The sequence below is a fragment of the Schistocerca nitens genome, chromosome 1 (genome assembly GCF_023898315.1).
Source record: "Schistocerca nitens isolate TAMUIC-IGC-003100 chromosome 1, iqSchNite1.1, whole genome shotgun sequence".
Classification (NCBI taxonomy): domain Eukaryota; kingdom Metazoa; phylum Arthropoda; class Insecta; order Orthoptera; family Acrididae; genus Schistocerca; species Schistocerca nitens.
Window position 1 is genome coordinate 206,969,607 of NC_064614.1, and position 15,863 is coordinate 206,985,469.

A 15,863-nucleotide genomic window follows, 5' to 3' on the forward strand; every position below is an offset into this window, starting at 1 on the left:
CTCCGAGGCCTACAAGAAGCGACAGACTCACCAGGGGAATAGATGACGGTCCCAACAACTTGCACTTCGAATACACTATGGGAGTGGCAGTGGACAATGTCTTACAAATATTTATTATTGAAAACAGTCTTGACCACGATTTATTTATCAAGGTGACCGGTTTCGACCACTACTGTGGTCATCTTCAGACGTACAAGCTGTATACAAAGCTTTAATTAGAGGACTACATACCGGGTGATCAAAAAGTCAGTATAAATTTGAAAACTGAATAAATCACGAAATAATGCAGATAGAGAGGTACGAATTGACACACATGCTTGGAATGACATGGGGTTTTATTAGAACCAAAAAAATACAAACGTTCAAAAAATGTCCGACAGATAGCACTTCATCTGATCAGAATAGCAATAATAACGATAACAAAGTAAGACAAAGCAAAGACGATGTTCTTTACAGGAAATGCTCAATATGTCCACCATCAACAATAGCTGTTGTCGAGGAATAACGTTGTGAACAGCACTGTAAAGCATGTCCGGAGTTATGGTGAGGCATTAGCGTCTGATGTTGTCTTTCAGCATCCCTAGAGATGTCGGTCGATCACGATACACTCGCGACTTCAGGTAACCCCAAAGACAATAATCGCACAGACTGAGATCTGGGGACCTGGGAGGCAAAGCATGACTAAAGTGGCGGCTGAGCACACGATCATCACTAAATGACGCGGCAAGAGATCTTTCACGCGTCTAGCAATATGGGGTGGTTCTAATAAAACCCCATGTCATTCCAAGCATGTGTGTCAATTTTTACCTCTCTATCTACATGATTCCGTGGTTTATTACGTTTTCAAATTTATACTGACTTTTTGATCACCCAGTACATTAAAGAAAATACATAATGTTATAAAGCTATAAAACGATGAATTACCATTGACTAGGAATCTCTTTCTGTTGGGGAATCACTACTGGAGAAACCAGTCCACGTCTTACTATATGCAATGCAGGCTCCGCCCACTTCTGACGGCATGATGTCATTACTAACCAATGAGTTATAAGTCGAATAACAATTTAAAATTTCTTAGTTAAAAGAACATTGTCAAGAATTAAAAATAAGTACACACTAAACTTAGCTTATTAAACAGTTATTGTCAATTAAGAAGCGTTAAAAATATATAAATATGTAGCATAAATGAACTTCGGTTTGGCAGACATAGGTTGCCCTCTCAAGGCCAACATGTCCACACCGCTACGTTCGTAGTGCGCCTAATAGATGTTTGCTCATCATACTCATTACTCGTGGCAGATTAATCTACCAAGTCCCGTACGAGTTCCGGCATAGCGAGTGCGTTCGCACGAGAAGGTCAATGGCCGGGAAGCCATATTTTAACTATAAATGACGGTAGTATCAGTTCCCGAAATGATGAATGTGGATCTCACGGGAGCGTGAAAGGGATAAGTCCCTGCAGGCGCACTATCCTCTGTGCCCTCGGTGGCTCAGATAGATAGAGCGTCTGCCATGTAGGCAGGAGATCCCGGGTTCGAGTCCCGGTCGGGACACACATTTTCAACATGTCCCCAATGAAGTATATGAACGCCTGTTTGCAGCTAGGGTATCCATTTAATTATCATTTCATTCTAGCAAAGCTGCATGGTCATCAACGGTAACTGTTCTTTCGGGAACTGATACTACCGTCATATATAGTTACTATTAAATAAGCTTATAAGAATCGGCTGATTGGTTTAAAAGAGGGGGAAGGGACCTAACTGCTATGTCATTGGTCCCGTAAAACATGTCACGTATAATAATTGTCTTCAAGTGTCATTGGTCCCGTTCTTGCAGGATATTTTTCCGGCAGCAGCGATGTCGGAGGTTTGATGTTGCACCGGATTGCGGATGTTCATGGTACACTAGTGAAATTGTCAATCGGGAAAATCGCCACTTCATCGCTACCTCGGAGATGCTGGGCCCTATCTATCGTGCGCTAACTCCACGTTCAAACTCACTTAAATCTTGATAACCTGCCATTGTTGCAGCAGTAACCGATCGAACAACTGCTCCAGACACTTGTTGGCTTATATAGGCCTTGCCGACCGCAGTGCGCGTTCTGCCTCTTTACACATCACTGTATTTGAATACGCATGCGAGTGGTTCTAGGCGCTACAGTCTGGAACCGCGCGACCGCTACGGTCGCAGGTTCGAATCCTGCCTCGTGCATGGATGTGTGTGATGTCCTTAGATTAGTTAGGTCTAAGTAGTTCTATGTTCTAGGGGACTGATGACTTCAGAAGTTAAGTCCCATAGTGCTCAGAGCCATTTGAACCATTTTTATCCGTGAACAAGGTATAAGGCATAAAGAAAAGTACCTCTTCCAGTCAGTAAGGACATCGGCTTGTAAAAGTTCAATAACAAATAATAAGATACCAATTTGTAATAGTTCTCCATACAAGATAAAAATTACGCTATCATTCTGACATTTTAGTAAAACCCTAAATCATTCTTACTTGATCACTGGTGGTCTCCATATAAGATAAAAATTACGCTATCATTCTCACATTTTAGTAAAACCCTAAATCATTCTTACTTTATCACTGGTGGTCTCCATATAAGATAAAAATTACGCTATCATTCTCACATTTTAGTAAAGTCCTAAATCATTCTTACTTGATCACCGGTGCTATTCAGTGGCGGAATCTTTGCAACATGTGAAATATAAAACTTGAAACACAGAAGTGCAAAATATCTTACTGCAAGTATTGCAAGATGTCTTGCAGATAAAGGCAATCGAGCAAACACACCACTCAGAAAGAGCGCACTTACACTTGGATAACTCTGAATATTACAGTAAATTCTTTTGGTAAACAAATAAGGAAGTATCAGAACGTATTAGGAAACGCGGAGATTTGTAATTGGCTCCAGAGGAACGTGTACTAGAAATACATCACGAGTTACATAAGTAATCTACATTTGTACTCATTAGGCTGCATCGACCATACACTTACGACCAAACTCTGTATCTCACAATCTCCTGAAAGCTTTACTGACAGGTGTGTTATTAAATGACACTTGATCATAACAAACTGTAGTGTTATTACCTAACACTTGATTATAACAAACTGTTGCAAGGATTACGCGTTTTTCATAGATCTTCGATACTTCGTTGCCTTGAAACGGCATACTTTCATAATATGCAAGTTAAAAATCAAATGGCTCTAAGCACTATGAGACTTAACATCTGAGATTGTCATCAGTCCCCTGGACTTAGGACTACTTAAACCTAACTAACCTAAGGACATCACACATCCATGCCCGAGGCAGGATTCGAACCTGCGACCGCAGCAGCAGCGCGGGTCCGGACTGAAGCGCCTAGAACCGCTCGGCCACAGCGGCCGGCTATGCAAGTTACAATAATTCTTTAACCACCAATAAGACGATTCCCAGAATTTTATTACAACAATTCGTACAAATAAAGATGGATTTTTCGAGAGATCCGCAGTTTACTGGTGCTTAGAAACGTCATATACAGGGTGAGCATTAATAAAACCGACAAACGGCAAGGACTGATTTCTGACTCGAAATGGAGGAAAAAAGGTCTCATGAACATGTGTCCAGAAATGAACGGGGTGCGTGCAACGACAATAAAGAGTCCCGGAATTCAGCAAAGAGCTGCAACGCATCAACATCACAACGAATGTTCAAAGTGGCTTCTATTAGATGCAATGCACGCAGGATGAACATAATCCTACTTTGGCTTACATCATGTTGCGGACCACCTGCCTGAAGCTTGTATTAGGGTTAGTCTCAATATTCTGAAGAGCCCGGTCCTCCAAATCTGTTGTACGTTCAAAATGGTTCAAATGGCTCTGAGCACTATGGGACTTAGCTGCTGAGGTCATCAGTCCCCTAGAACTTAGAACTACTTAAACCTAACTAACCTAAGGACATCACACACATCCATGCCCGAGGCAGGATTCGAACCTGCGACCGTAGCGGTCGCGCGGTTCCAGACTGTAGTGCCTAGAACCGCTCGGCCTGGTGTATGCGCAGGACGCCATCTCCCTAGATGTTCGTCTGTTTCAAAGGACCCGTGATGACACAAAAGTCCAAAAAAGGGCTTGAAATGTTGTTTGATGTGGTTGGTGTCGGTGAGGTTACTTGTTTCGGTGTAGGCCTTGGCCATAACCATGTGCTTGGCTATACACACACACCATCTCGGCTTGTTTTTGACATGAATACCGGACCATTCTCTTGTTTACAGTACATTGCTCAATCACACAGCCTATAACACATAAGGAGCACATGGTTCGTTGTCAGAGGAACTTTCATTCATCAGCGGCATCTACCGTGGCAACTATGCCTTTCTGGACCTTTTTCCCCTTTCCCAGACAGGGATCCGTTCCTGGAGTTTGGCGGTTTTGTTACCGTTCACCCCATACACTAAACGTAGGCTTCAATAGTAAGCCAAAATGGCGCTCCACGACTCTGTACTGATGAGAAAAAGCGTCATCTGACGAGGTGGCACTCTTCCGTCTCATCAGTCCACGTTCAACCGGACGTACAGAATATTTCTGGCATGCTATTCTACTGGTCATTAAAATTGCTACACCAAGAAGAAATACAGATGATAAACGGGTATTCTTTGGACAAATATATTATACTAGAACTGACATGTGATTACATTTTCACGCAATTTGGGTTCATAGATCCTGAGATATCAGTACCCAGAACAACCACCTCTCGCCGTAATAACGGCCTTGATACGCCTGGGCATTGAGTCAAACAAAGCTTGGTGGCGTGTACAAGTACAGCTGCCCATGCAGCTTCAACACGATACCACAGTTCATCAGAGTATTGACTGGCTCATTGTGACGAGTCGGTTGCTCGGCCACCATTGACCAGACGTTTTCAATTGGTGGGAGATCTGGAGAATGTGCTGGCCAGGGCAGCAGTCGAACATTTTCTGTATCCAGAAAGGCCCGTACAGGACCTGCAACATGCGGTCGTGCATTATCCTGCTGAAATGTAGGGTTTCGCAGGGATGAAATGAAGGGTAGAGCCACGGGTCGTAACACATCTGAGATGTAACGTCCACTGTTCAAAGTGCCATCAATGCGAACAAGAGGTGAAAGAGACGTGTAACCAGTGGCTCACCATACCATCACGCCAATTCATACGCCGGTATGGCGATGACGAATACACGCTTCCAATGTGCATTCACCGCGATGTCGCCAAACACGGATGCAACTATCATGATGCTGTAAACAGAACCTGGATTCATCCGAAAAAATGACGTTTTGCCATTCGTGCACCCAGGTTCGTCGTTGAGTACACCATCGCAGGCGCTCCTGTTTGTGATACAGCGTCAAGGGTAACCGCAGCCATGGTCTCCGACCTGTTAGTCCATGGTGCTGGAAACGTCGTCGAACTGTTCGTGCAGATGGTTGTTGTCTTGCAAAGGTCCCCATCTGTTGACTCAGGGATCGAGACGTGGCTGCACGATCCGTTACGGCCATGCGGATAAGATGATTGTCATCTCGACTGCTTCTGATACGAGGCCGTTGGGAACCAGCACGACGTTCCGTATTACCCTCCTGAATCCACTGATTCCATATTCTGCTAACAGTCATTGGATCTCGACCAATACGATAAACCGCAATCGCGATAGGCTACAATCCGACCATTATCAAAGGTGGAAACGTGATGGTACGCATTTTTCCTCCTTACACGAGACATCACAACAACGTTTCACCAGACAACGCCGGTCAACTGCTGTTTTGTGTATGAGAAATCGGTTGGAAACTATTCTCATGCCAGCACGTTGTAGGTGTCGCCACCGGCGCCAACCTTGTGTGAATGCTCTGAAAAGCTTATGATTTGCATATCACAGCATCTTCTTCCTGTCGGTTATATTTCGCGTCTGTAGCACGTCATCTTCGTAGTGTAGCAATTGTAATGGCCAGTTGTGTAGATGTATTCCAATATCTTCCGGTACAGTCTATACCCTCTACAGCCTGGAATTGTATACTAACTTCCAGGTCGGACTTGGATGCGCCATGTGCAGCTCGTTACCGATGGGATGACAGTGCACTGTGGTCTGCATTGTCAAGCCCGCTTTTCACCAGTTGGGATAAAACAAGGAAGATGCCTGGAATACGATCTCAGAGATGCAGCCAATGCCATTGTCAGTGTCTCGAGCGCTTACAGAAAGGATAATTAAGATCACATTGCCGGAGAGAAAATTAGTACACTTGGAAAGATGACGTCGATTTCTATCCGATGATAGCATTTGCTATCTGGCGTGTAATGGATGTGTTGATAATAGTTTCAACGTCGACCGCCAACGGATGGCATAGTGGTATAGCTATCAGAGCGCGATTGTATCTACCCTTTCATAGAGAATGCTAACAGCGGGAACGTTTGAAGCAAGCAGCTAACCATGTCGCGGAGGCGCATTAGTGCTTCCTACAGTCAACTGGGGGAGCCTGAAAGGGGTCAAATTGCTGCCATCCGAGTGCCACAGTGGTCCACAAAAGTTAGACGTGCTGCGTTAGCTGAGCAAAGAAGCCGGTTTCAATGGGCACGTGGACATTATCACACCCGTAGACGGGATTGGTTCAAATGGCTCTGAGCACTATGGGACTCAACATCTGAGGTAATCAGTCCCCTAGAACTTAGAACTAGTTAAAGCTAACGAACCTAAGGACATCACACACATCGATGCCCGCGGCAGGATTCGAACCTGCGACCGTAGCAGTCGCGCGGTTCCGGACTGAAGTTTCTAGAACCGCGCGGCCGGCTAGACGGGATTCTGGACGTCCACGCAACACAGACGCCAGCCCTTACGGTCATACTGTAAGGGCAGCAGTGGCAGACCATACAGCTATCACAGCCAGATATGAGAGCTTATAAACCCAGGCGTGTCGACACGAACTGTAGCGGAACGTTACTAGCAGTGCGACTATGGCCAAGCACACCTATAGCCTCTCTTCCACTCACGCCACATCATCGACGTGCACGCGTTTATCTCATTTATTGTCATCTTCTACTACCGTAAAGCCACCTGGTGTCCTTATTCCATTTACTGGCGTCACTAACTTCCTGCCTTACGTGCCCGTCAGCGGCAGCACAGCGCGTATCGGTAAGTGCACTGTCGTACCATCCCTGGAGCGACCGATAGTATTTCCGGGTCGTCGTGTGTCTGGCGGTCAGTTGGAGATGGACCAGGAGTGCAGTCGGGACGCAGCAGCAGTGAAGTCGGGGGACGGAGCGCCGGTGAGGCGCCGACAGCAAGTGCTCGCCGACCGCTGGCGACACACGTGAACTGTCCGACGGAGGGAGATTGGAACGGGACGACCGTTGGTTGGTCGTTCGGTTAGTCGTCTCAGCGGCCGACGTATATTTGGTCCTTTCACCGTGCTATAGGACTGCTCGTTGGCTGTATGCTGGTTCTTTATATATTTTTAATTTATATTGAACGTGTGTGACCATGTCCTCGCGTTACCTTAGAGAATTGTACTCGACTTGCGTCCTGGCTGCTAATATACCAGGCCCATAAGAAATGGTGTGTATATTGTGACCCTTATTTGATTAACTTGATAAATAAATTAATTATTTTTGAGTTTCTCTAAGATAACACGTTCTGGGGTGGTTGAATTCAAAGCCGTCACTATAGCAGCTGGTAGCCTATCTAAATTCAAATTGCAGGTTATTTATGTCTTTCATTAAGTTTAGGAAATCGAACTGAATAAGATACATCCTACACGTTTCATGTGTCAGGTGACTGGGGGAATATTTCTTAACTGAAATGCTGACTCTCATTTAATAGATTTATTTTCTACTTTGATGAAAACTTCAGAAGCCGACACATTACAATTTTTCTTTAGTTACAAGACTTATGTCTGAATCAGCGTTACCTCTCATGGGTAGGACAATGGCAAAACGAAAACACTACACGAATAATTTGATATGCCACATAATTTCATAATAACACAAAAAATATATGACACATAATTTCATAATAGCACAAAAAATACATAAGTGGGCCACACCGTCTTTAGCGGGAAAATCGTCATTCATTCTTTAAGACTCACTTATCGTCATGCATGAATTACACCACTAGAAATTTAAGGTAGACCACGGCTGAAGGTAGACAACCTCTATCAGAGAAAAGATTCTGCGCAAAAATGATGTACTATTGGCGCCAAAATGAAGTGCGAACTGAACTCACAAAGAAAGTACAAAAAATAATTAAATTTCTCTACAGAAATTTCTCGATCTACCATCCGATACGCAATCTGCACTCATTGAGCTAAAAGTGAAGCTTATAACTCGCGAAATAGCTACATAACTGATGGTTCCTGTTGCATGCTCACTACAAAAAAGCAAAATTTCACAAACAAATTTCAGAGAAAACTATTGCAAATAAATTAAAACCGTAACCTGTACCGATGAAGGTATGTTGAATGCGTGCTATGAGCATGACCTGTCGTGAATTTTTAGCAATATTACCTCATTTCTATCTCACCAAATCTGCGAGCTGCTGTGCTCCCGCGTCTGGTCCGTCTCATGGCTGGCCCCACAGTGCTCTCCACGCGCCAAAATCCGACCAACGTTCCTATTCAGACGCGGTGCAACCTACCCTCGTGCCTATTTTCATCTTTGCTTGCTGCTCTGGCCTACCTGCCGTTATTCTCGTAATGTTGGCAATGACTGCTATTCCCTCAAACTGTTCCCTTTGGTCCATTCTCCCGCTACATTTGACTTCCATTCATACCCATGCTCACTCATACAGGATGGAACAAGGAGCTACATATAAACGGCGTGTGACCTCTTTGTGAAATGATGAAAAGAAATAAACAAATGTGTCACATATTCCTTTCACCCAGCGAAGTACTGAAGCTGGTAGCAATCAAAGAAAAACTTATATCTCGATGTAGAAAACATAATTACTTCCTACTGTAACCTGAGGCAAAACGAAAGTAAAGCCTCAACCGTTTCCGGGCCGGGAGCTGGTCGGTTGGCGTCGAGCAGCGTGGCATTCTTGCGTCTCATCAGTTCAAACGGACGTACAGAATATTTCTGACATGTTAGATGGTTCAAATGGCTCTGAGCACTATGGGACTTAACTTCTGGGGTCATCAGTCCCCTAGAACTTAGAACTACTTAAACCTAACTAACCTAAGGACATCACACACATCCATGCCCGAGGCAGGATTCGAACCTGCGACCGTAGCGGTCTCGCGGTTCCAGACTATAGCGCCTAGAAACGCTCGGCTACCACGGCCGGCTGACATGTTAGATACTGCCTCACACGTTCGGAAAGACTCCCGAACGTGGTTTCTCGACGCTCTGATGTCGGGAGCTCGGCACGTTCAGTTCCCATCGTTGGGAGCACGGTCCATATGGCGACTGCATAAGAGAGCGCCGTCGATGCGCCGAGAGATTACTGCAGCCTGTGTTATCCGTTAGCGTACCCCTGACCTACTTAGGAAAACATTGCTCGGCGGCATAACGACTGGCGCTGCCCACGCCGACGAGCTGGCGTCCTTCCTGGCCGGGTAAGGCCTCCGCGAGGGACGCGCGCGCCTCGACCCTGGCCTAGCGCCTCGCACCCGACACGTCACGCCGTCTCGCCTCGCGTCGCAGCAGCGCTCGCAATTAGCGAAACAATGGCGCTGCCGGAGCCGCGCCGCCTCGCCGAGGTGCGACCACGGTCCTTACCGGGAATGCCTACCTGCCGCCGCGCCGCGGCGCGGGCCGTGACGTCACCGGGCCGAGCTCCCGGCACGTCGCCGCCAAAAACTGCGGACGGCGGTGGTGGGGGTCGGGCGAGCGAGGAGAGGTGCGAGATTTAAAAAGACGTTGCATCAGGAGCCGGGGCGCGGTGGTGGGGGGCGCGCACGGCCGCGGGGAGGGGGCAGCGGCGGGTGGGGGCCGGAGAAGGGCACCGCGTGGCATGACGCGCCGCCCGTCGCAGCGGCCTTCCTGCCGCTCGAGCTAGTCTCGGCCCGGAGCCGTCGGCGAGCGTCGCGCCGAGCTCCCCGCGCACCCCATCTTTCCCTCGTATTACGCCCCCCTCCCCACCGACTGCCTACGCGAGCGGCGGCCGCAGTCCGAGGTGCCCTGCCGCCGGCTTCCAGGCGCTGGCGATGACGCCGGACGCGTGACGTCACCAATGGTGGCGCCGCCGGGGGACGCCGCGGCAGCGCCGGGAAATGCGTCGGTGTCGCCGGTGAGTAGCTGTCACGCACACACGCTCGGCCCGCGGTCGCCCCCTCCTCCGCGGCTCCTCCTCCCATTCAGAAACGCGGCGCGCGCGGCCCGGCTTGCGCCAGTGTCAGCTGGCCGCTGCTCTCGGCCGGTCGCTCCGACGGCCTCGTCCTCGCTCGGTGCGCGTCAACCCGGTGGTGGCCGCGCTAGTTGCCGTGGTGGTGGTGCTCCCCAGTGCTCGACCGACCCCCGATTATTACGACCTAATTTTTTTTTTCATTCTTTCGACCCGCGCGCTGTGCGTTATTTGTGCTGGTGGGGGAGGTATTATGTGCTGCTGAGCTGGCATGGGTGGCGCGAGCAGCCGCCGAGGGGCCAGCGGGCGCCATGCCGGCTGCGACGATGAGAAGGCTGCGGCCCAACGACGAAGACTCGGCCAGTGAATCGTCGGAGGAGTTCGTAGACATCCTGCAGGTGCAGCAGCTGCTGCTGGGGGCGGCGGCGGCGGCCGCGGCCGGCGGGGGTGGCGGGGGTGGCGCCGGGGGTGGAGCCGACCCGCCCGCACCAGCGGTCGCGCCGCACCTCCATGCGCCCAGCGTCGACGATCTGCTGGCGCTCTGGCTCGTACCTCCAGGTGCGCCTTTACTTCACTATCACTGTGTCATCGCCGAAGGTAAAATCTGTGGGTGAATAGCTCGCGTCACGTTACTCTTCAAACTACTCGACTACCTCCATCTGATAAGGTACCACAATCGTACAAAAAGTGCAACTTCCAATATTGGTTAATTTCGACTGTTATGCCATTGTCAATCGGTAGCTGTCGTGTGCCGCGCGGGATTAGTCAAGCGGTCTCAGGCGCTGCAGTCATAGACTGTGCGGCTGGTCCCGGTGGAGGTTCGAGTCCTCCCTCGGGCATGGTGTGTGTGTTTGTCCTTAGGCTCATTCAGGTTAAGTAGTGTGTAATCTTAGGTACAGATGACGTTAGCAGTTAAGTCCCATAAGATTTCACACACATTTGAACATTTTTTGGTAGCCGTCGTGCATGTGGACTGCCCACCATGCTGTCCAACCAAAGGCAAATGGCGGGTAAACATAAAACTTACGACGTGATGTACCAACTCACTGCATGTAAGTCTTACTGCTGCCCACCATACATTGCTAGATGGACAGGCTGGTAGCCATCTACCTCTTGACAATGCTGCAATAGCCGAAACTAGCCAACAGTGGAAAATAAACAATAATTATTGTCATTTCAATACTCGACGTTTCGACCCCTCTGCTGGGATCATCTTCAAGTGTCCTCTGGTATCCACTGTTGGCTGAACCCGACGCGACCTACTCACCCTAATGATGTTACCTTCAAAGACGACGGACACGACTTATGCAATAATGCGCAGGTATGCAACCATAGGTGGTGTGTTGTTTGATACCTGTCTAGTTTCGCTCATTTGCTGCGGTGGCAAAAATTTAAGATTTTAAAGCACACCTTGGCATCGTCGTCAACGCAGAGTAATGTTATTTGGAATTGCTGGATCTGAAGAGTGATGTGATGTAGGAATGTGATGGACTCTTGAAAAACCACGCCTTCCTAAGCCATTCTTATCGAGCGACATTGTCAATACAAACTTAACATTAATAGTGATTACATGAAGCTCTTCTACAGATATAGTACCTAACATGCGCAACACTGTCAGTTTCCATAATATAAATCGAAATTGTCCATCACATCCTTATTTTCTAGTAAGGTTAGAGTCGTAAACGTGGTGTCTCACGATCAGCCTGCGTTTCTTAGTGTATATACTCTGCATTAGACCCTATTTCTAAATAATGTTCCCAGTTACATGATTTATAGATTGTCGAGGAAGCAGCCAGACTATCTACATCACCGGGAATGAAAACGCAGTCGTTAGACTGACGTTGCTCTCGCTTCTGTTACGATTAGGCATCGAGACTGTCATTCAAACAGTTCGGGAAAATGAGTGTTTTATAATCTTTTGTCGCTGCAGTGTCATCATATGCTTGCTATTTACCGCCATCTGATGCTTTATAGCTTTCTTTATTGCTATCAATTTCGATTGTAACAAATAATCATAATCGTTAGGGACAAGATCGATTTGAGTCACAGAATCTGTCTGTATATGCACATCGTGTTCCATCAATATATAAAGCCTTTGGGCCTCTTGGCAATGTCTGTTTCACTGTTTTGACATTAGGTGTAGTGGAGTGTGACATCATATATGCAGCTGCATACATACCGTGACTGAAAAATTTCGTGCGCTTGATGATGATTTGGAAGAATGGGAACTGGTAACGATAGTGTTTTCAAAGTAACTGAGATAGTTCTCTAGAATTTTCAATAAAGTCTGCAAGCTCTGGAGCACGAAATACTGAAACTATTTAAAAAATTGTGATAAGGGACAATTGTAAATGATGCCTTGCCGATAGAACTCTCATGTCCGGTTTCGCGGCTCTGGAAGTGCTCCATTATGTATTTTGATTTTGGCTCAATTATCACTTGATACTGCAGTGCATTCTTCAGAACAAGTGTTTCGATATTGAAAACGTAGCTTAGCGCCGTCGACGTTTCAGCCAGTGCACTATTCTTCAGCATACTGAAACTATAATATGTTTAGGTACATTGCTGTGGTTTAGTTTAAATAGTGATCAGTGTCCGTATTGAGTAAATGAAAATAATTTTGAGACGTTACAAGCGATAATTTTATATGACTCGTCAGTTGCCTGAAGTGATTAGTGCTGCTAACTGGAACAGTCTCAAGCTGTGTACCAGTACAGTTTTCGTCCGATCCACTATCTCCTATGAACACCCAAACTTCCATTAACATGGACTCGCCTTGTTGTGATAGGAAGTGGGTCATGCAACGTTTTATTGCTAATTGTTAATTTAACAATTAATGTGACGGATTTCACCATATCATTTTGTTTCAGCTATCAACGTTAGTGCTTAAGCTGCGGAAGTTCGCGTTTCGTGTCACTTCGCTATTTTTGGTTAAGCGTGGTGTTTAATGCACATTTTCCCTCTACCTCTGAATCAAAACACTGTCAAAAACGATGAACTAACAACTACTAAACGTGAATGTTATGGGCAGATTATCTCCGTGTTTCCGAATCAGTTCTAACAAATAGTCACAATAACGTGACTTCCTTTGTCGGCTTATTATGTAGAAGTAAAGCAAGTAAGGTGCAGACGTCATTCCTCGCACATTCATATCGTTGCCGGTAGCATCTCTGACCTTAGACCCTCTGGAAAATGAGTCACATTTAGAGGTCGCCGGCTGTGAGTTGACTCACGTTGTGTCTGTGCGACAGGTTGACATTGCAGAATGCCTTGCCCGCCACTAAAGCCGCGAGGAGTCTCGTCTGCGACGGAATCGGTTCTAATAGTCTGCGTTTCTCCCGCTTCTGCTGCAATTGGCGCGCCTGCTGTGTGAGTCGACTGTGACGTAGCGCCGGCGTACCGTTAGCCGTACCGCGCAGCCTCTCTGGCCGCTGCCAACTGCCTTTTATGATTCATTTCGCTTCCTTGCAATCAACTGCTCTCCGAGAAACGTGTTCTTGCAGTATATTTCGCAGTTAGTGAGATGGAAACTTCTGCAGTGCAAAGATTACGCTATTTCGCAGAGGACATCTTTATTCGCTGCATTTACTTTGATTCTTAGTCGCCAGTATTTCGACTGGCTTGTAAGCGTCCTAGACCACTTCCTTTCCTAGGCTACCCTTCTCGTCTCTGCATACCTACTAAACTCAAAGCCTCTTTTACAGTATTTCCATCCCTGTCCACACCTATTATTTTTAACGTTTTCAGTTCCCTCTGTTCAGAGATGGTAAAGGATCAACGAAGAAGCTATGTCCTCAAAAGTAGTCATACACTTAGGTGGAAGCGATTTACTTAGCATATCACAGTTCGGATTTCAGAAGGGTTGATCGACTGAAAATGTTGTTCAAATATATTTACTCATCAATTAGCAAAAGCCTTAAATAGTAATAAATCGCCAATAGGTATTTTCTGTGGTCTTTCCAAGGCGTTTGAGTGCGTTGAACACATTACTCTCCTAGAAAAACTCAAGTATTATGAAACTAATCGCTTTACACACCACTGCTCTCAATCGTACTTAACAAACAAATAGCTAAAGGTTGTGCTAAATAATTCAGACAAAGAAAGGAAAAAAACTTTAGTGACTATGGAAAATGGAATCCCACAGAGTTGAATATTGGCTCCACTCTTTCCTTAAATATGTGAATGACCTTCCACGCTGCAGTCATGGACTGTGCTTCTGGTCCCGGCGGAGGTTCGAATCCTCCCTCGGGCATGGGTGTGCGTGATTGTCCTTAGGATAATTTAGGTTAAGTAGTGTGTAAGCTTATGGACTGATGACCTTAGCAGTTAAGTCCTATAAGATTTCACACACATTTGAAAATTTGACCTTCCACATAAAATTCAACAAGTAAAATTAGTACATTTTGCGAATCATACTAATGTTATAATAAATCCCATTAAAGGGAAAGCAACAGAAGAGTTAGTAAATAATATTTTTCGAAGAATTATAAAGTGGTTCTCAGAAAATGGACTCTTCCTAAATTTTGTTAAAACACACTACATTCAGTTCTGCACAACTAAACAGTCATACCAAAAATTGATGTAACACATGAGCAGGAGGCAGTAAATAGGGCAAATACTGCAAATTTTTGATTGTACATATTGATGAAAACCTGAAGTGGAAGAAGCATATTACTGAGATTCTCAAAAAGTTAAGTTCATCTACTTTTGCTCTTCGTATAATTGCTACTCTTAGAAACAAACGTATCAACCTGTTTCGCATATTTCACTCGCTAATATCTTACGGAATAATATTCTGGAGTAACTCATAACTTAGAAAGAATGTATTGATTGCACAAAAGCGAGCAGTAAGAATAATACGTGGTGTTCACCCACGGACTTCATGTAGGTACCTCTTCAACGAGCTAAGTATTTTGACTACACTGTCACAACACGTATATTCGCTAATGAAATTCGTCGTGTACTGTATAATCCTTCACAGTTCGAGAAGACCAGTGTCCATGCCTAGAACCCTACAGGGAAAAAATGACGTTTATTACCCATGTTAAATCTGTTAGTAGTTGAGAAAGGAGTTGAATACGATGCAAAAAAGGTTTATCGTTTGCTCAACAACATAAAATGGCTAACAGGTAGCGAAGCAAGTTTTAAATATAATTTAAAAGCATTTTTCCTGGACAGCTCTTTCTGTTCCATTGACGAATTTGTAGTTAAAAACTGGTAGTCATTAAAAAGGAAGTAGTAATTAAGAATATTTACACGAGTAGGACTAAACATAATAATGTGTTCATTAGCGTTAACATTACATAAATATCGTATAATCTGACTCTTTGCACGTCAACTCGATAAAAGGATCCGTTCAAATGTTCTATAGAAGATGGAACTAACCAACTAAACTAAAACGAAGCTATGGAATATAATCAGCGTAAAATAGGTAATGCTGAGGGGAGTATTTCGGAAATAAGACGCTAAAAGTAGTAGATGAATTTTACTATTAGGGCAGCAAAATAAGTGATGGCAGTCGAAGTAGGGAGGAAATAAAATAAGGCTGACAATAGCAATAAAATAATTTCTTGGAAAAGAGAAA

At 45.7% G+C, this 15,863-nt stretch overlaps 1 protein-coding gene across 1 annotated transcript in view; it reads left to right on the forward strand.

Moving 5' to 3' along the window:
• Positions 1-10,035: 10,035 nt before the first annotated feature.
• LOC126245939 (early growth response protein 4-like) overlaps positions 10,036-15,863 on the forward strand; it is a 157,088-nt gene continuing 151,260 nt past the window's right edge. Inside the window, exon 1 of the mRNA XM_049948358.1 lies at positions 10,036-10,225. Within this exon, the coding sequence (XP_049804315.1) occupies positions 10,209-10,225 (17 nt within the window). The 5' untranslated portion in view covers positions 10,036-10,208. The remainder of the gene's footprint in view (positions 10,226-15,863) is intronic.